Genomic DNA, 4,319 nt, shown 5'->3' on the forward strand with positions numbered 1-4,319 from the left:
GAAAAGAAAACTCCTCCATGCTTTTTCTACATCACTGTACACATGTATAAACACACTTATGTACACATGCATGAGAAGCTGAAATTTGGCAGAATTCTTCTATGACAGCAAGTTTCAAATTCATTATAAATAGGCTGAGCATAGTGGCTCACACCTGTATTCCTAGCATCCTCGAAGACTGAGGCAAGGAGATCGCTTGAGGTCAGGAGTTCAAGACCAGTCTGATCAAAAGCAAGACCCTATCTCTACTTAAAAGGAAAATAAAAATTAGCCAGGTGTTGTGGCAGGCACTTGTAGTCCCAGTTACTTGGAAGGCTGAGATAGGAAGACTGCTTGAACCCAAGAGTGTGAGGTTGCTGTGAGCTAGGCTGATGCATAACACTCTAACCCTGGGCAACAGAGTAAGGCTATATCTCAAAAAAAAAGAAAAAAAAAATTTAATTACAAATAAAGAATATCATTTCTGGTATCTTCCACTGTTCATGAATTTTTTGTGGAAATATTTTCACTATTTGTGCTAATAAAATAAAGATAAAAGGTTTACATCTAAAACAAATGTTCAGAATATTCGAATGAATATGCTCAAAAATATATTACCATCCTTAAAAATAAAAATAAGCACTTCTTTTGTACTTTCTGACACAATGCTAGGCACAGTTCTGTAGAAGAAAATTGTAATCAACAACTTTTGAATAAATAATGGCTAATTAATTACAAGTCATCTCCTTAGTAGTTTTCCCTAGCTACATCTATCTTTAAACAAACTTAAATTCCAGAAACTATTAAATAATCCATTCTTGGAACATTATTTCCTCTTTTTTTTTTTAATCAGTTCTTGGCTGGGGCTGGGTTTGAACCTGCCACCTCTGGCGCCCTTCTCCTTTGAGCCACAGGCGCTGTCTGACATTATTTCCTTTTTAAAGAATTAAACCTTTTGAGTTCCTTAGACGCAATGTCGGGCACTTCACAAATGTTCTCAGTAATCCTCACAAAAATCCTAAAAAGACAGTTGTATTATACCTACTTGGTAAACTGAAATTCAAAAAAAGATGAACAAGTGGACCAAGACTACATTGCTAATAAGTGGCGGTGCCAAATTTCCAGTGCAGGTCCATAGACTCCAACACCAACATTCTTCCCAATAACCTTTCTAGTGCTCAGGTTTTCTATGGTTTGAAATATTTCATATATCTCAAGCAAAATTCTGTTTTCCCATAATAAGAATCTGCAGGCTAGTGAACTAGTTAACTGCTGTTGCATTACTATTAATTTGAGCACAATGGTTATCACATGCTAATCCTATGTTCCTACTGCCAGTTATATATCCTTGGTTAATAAAACAAGAAAATTACAAAATATACATTTTAAACAAAAGATCCATAGGAAGAATAATAAAAGGGATACATGGTAGAAAAAAGGTTGGGAACTTCTCTTTTGGGTAGATGTAGTACTCCAAATGCTGGGTCAGACATGACTCTATCACTGCTACCATGATGAGTTTTTTTCAATTTTTTCAATATATTCAACAGTATCAACATACCTCTTGACTTTCCTATTTAAAACAAAAAACACAGAAAACATTAAAATGCTTGTTATGCTTTGCAAAATTCCCAAATCATACCAAAATTATCCAACCTACTATTTTAGTTTTCATAAATCTGAAGAAAAAAATGTTTATCATCATCATTCATGTGTATGTACATGTGCGTATTATGATTGAGCTTTGTATGGAGTTACAAATTATAGAGGTCACAAAACATTGTAATAGTTTGATCAATAAAATTATCCTTTATATAAATTTATTTCTAAATAGTCAGAATTTGAATCTCTTCCTTAGTTCTTCATCTTATAGTTTATTAACTGTATTCTTTCAGAGCATTAAGATCATAAACTTTTCATAACTGGTACTATAGCTGTTTATACCTATCAGTTTTACTACTAAAATAAGTTTAAAATCATGCATCATTCACCATTTTACTAGCCATAGTGTCTTGAATAATGATACTATTCACATAAACAAATCAGTTCAATGTTAAGCTGAACTGTATTACACAAGGAATATCATTTCATCATTTGAAAAGCAGCATTAAATTAATTTTTTAAAAGCATGGGTATTACTAAAATATCTGACTATGTGACTAAAATAAGAGTAGCAAAACTTTATACATACTTCGTTTTTCCTTGACTGTAATGAATCATTTTCTCTACAAGATGAAGAGTCACTTAATAACCTAGAGAAGGGGAGAAAATAAATTCTTCTGCATTTCATTTTAACCAACCAAGTTATTCTCAAAATTAAATATTAACAACAAAGATTTCTCCTTTTCACTCCAACATACTATTTTAAATGAACCAGTATTTCCCCCTCTAGACATTCCTACCATTTCAGTAATTTGTAATGCTATCATTTTTCTTGCCTTTCCCTTGTATCAAATGACCTTTAATTTTGTCAGGACTAGATTCACTAAATGGAAATATATGTTCCTCCTCTTCATCTCATTTGAGTTTTTATAACTAAAATTTTATCTTCCTTCTACTCCATCTTCTAGAAAAAGACATTGCTCATCTTTTTGAAAGAAAACCTCTCTTCATCTCCCAGTCTTAATGTATTAATCATCACTTCTATTTTACTGTCAATTTCTCTATTTCAAGTGCGTCTTCTCTACTGGCTTGGGTTTTTCTGGAACTGACATCCTTATTTTGGTCATTATTATAATAGTTTTTGGTCCCTTGTCATTAGTAGGGTAACCAATTTACCCGGGTCTGTCTGAAATTTTCCTGGTTTTTATATTAAAGTCTTATACCACATCTTAGAAAACCCTTGAGTCCTGGGTAAACTCAAGGTTTTGAAAGGTAATAGTTGGTCACTCTGATCATTACACATACATAGACATGTATTAATAAAATAAAATTAAAAATAATTCTTTTAATAGTCCTTTTGAAAATACTAGTTAACACTTTATCTCTTATACTTCAAAGTCTCAAAATAAGATACCATCTTACATCTAGACTCTGAAAACAATAAAATTCAACAAATAAATCACATACAAATTTTCTCTATAGTAGGTAAATCCTATAAAAGGCAGCTGATTTCCCACAAAAGCTTTTGGAATTGGGAAGGTTTCTACATCTCCTTTGTCATCTTCAATGTCATCAAAATTGCTGCTGTCTATGTCACTGCTGAGTTCGGGTACTACAGGAGCTGCCGCTATTAAAAGAAAAGAAATAAATTATTTCATTTGTCACCAACATGTAAGATATAACTCACTCCTTTAGTTTAATTATAATAGATTATCAATATATATTAATGTATCATTATGATTTGTTATATAAAATCTTAGCAACACATCTTCCATTTTACCATTGCACAGAATTAAAATATTATTAAGTAACTTATTGCTATATTAGAACACTTTTAAATATAGTTCAAGCAATACTTTTAATACCTAGAACAATATCATATTTCCTTCAATAGAAAAGCAATATGATATTGTTCTAGGTGTTAAAAATTACAAACAGCAATAACTTGCTCATAATTCATTAGAGTTCTCAGACTTCCCATTTTAAAATAAAAAGATTCCTTACCCTTAAAACGAATCATCATATATACAGACTAAAAATGAATTACTATGCTTACCCTACTATTTACCAGAGTATAGCTCCATAAATAATTAATAGCTGATTTATTAATTCAAACACATTCAATTTAAAGGATTACATTCCCTCCATCCTGAAAATTACTGAGATACACAAAACTTAACCTGGAAAATTAAGAAATATATAATGCTTGTTATGAAAGTATTAAGAAATACTAGTAATGTATATTAATTTGCTAAGATACTGAGGAAATATTTAATCATACATATCGCCACATAACAAATTTGAAATGAAATCTCTCAGTTTAAAAATGAGTTAGCATTACAAGCATCAAACATATTTGTTATTTTAAACAAAAAAGTAGTTTATGAGATTTAAAATGTGATGGAATGGAAGTATTTAAATTTATTAACTTACTCTCTCTTATGTTATCCCAATTCCATTGATCATTCTTAAAGAAAGGATGCTGTTTGATTTCTTCTACCCCATTTCTCCCGAGTCGTACCTCCCTAAACAATGCAGTTAGAGACTGTGTTATAAAAATAAACTACAAAAAATAAAAATATTTACTCTTATCTCAACAGTTTAACCAAAATGAAGATCACAAATCAGTAAGATATTTTGATGAAAGGGTTTAGCTTAAATGTTTCTCAAAAATAAGCATCCAGGCTCGGCGCCTATGGCTCAACCGGCTAAGGCGCCAGCCACGTACACCTAAGGTG

General features: G+C 31.3%; 1 protein-coding gene across 2 annotated transcripts in view; it reads right to left on the minus strand.

Annotated features, from left to right (window-relative positions):
- Positions 1-4,319, minus strand: part of ROCK2 (Rho associated coiled-coil containing protein kinase 2) — a 163,605-nt gene that overhangs the window by 37,238 nt on the left and 122,048 nt on the right. For both annotated transcript variants that reach the window (XM_003787398.3, XM_023511840.1), the window contains exons 8-11: positions 4,015-4,106; positions 3,049-3,208; positions 2,171-2,231; positions 1,541-1,552 (exon numbers count right to left, since the gene is read on the minus strand). In XM_003787398.3, the coding sequence (XP_003787446.1) occupies positions 1,541-1,552; positions 2,171-2,231; positions 3,049-3,208; positions 4,015-4,106 (325 nt within the window). The remainder of the gene's footprint in view (positions 1-1,540; positions 1,553-2,170; positions 2,232-3,048; positions 3,209-4,014; positions 4,107-4,319) is intronic.

This window comes from Otolemur garnettii, unplaced genomic scaffold, assembly GCF_000181295.1.
Source record: "Otolemur garnettii isolate 467f Iridium unplaced genomic scaffold, OtoGar3 scaffold00022, whole genome shotgun sequence".
NCBI lineage: Eukaryota > Metazoa > Chordata > Mammalia > Primates > Galagidae > Otolemur > Otolemur garnettii.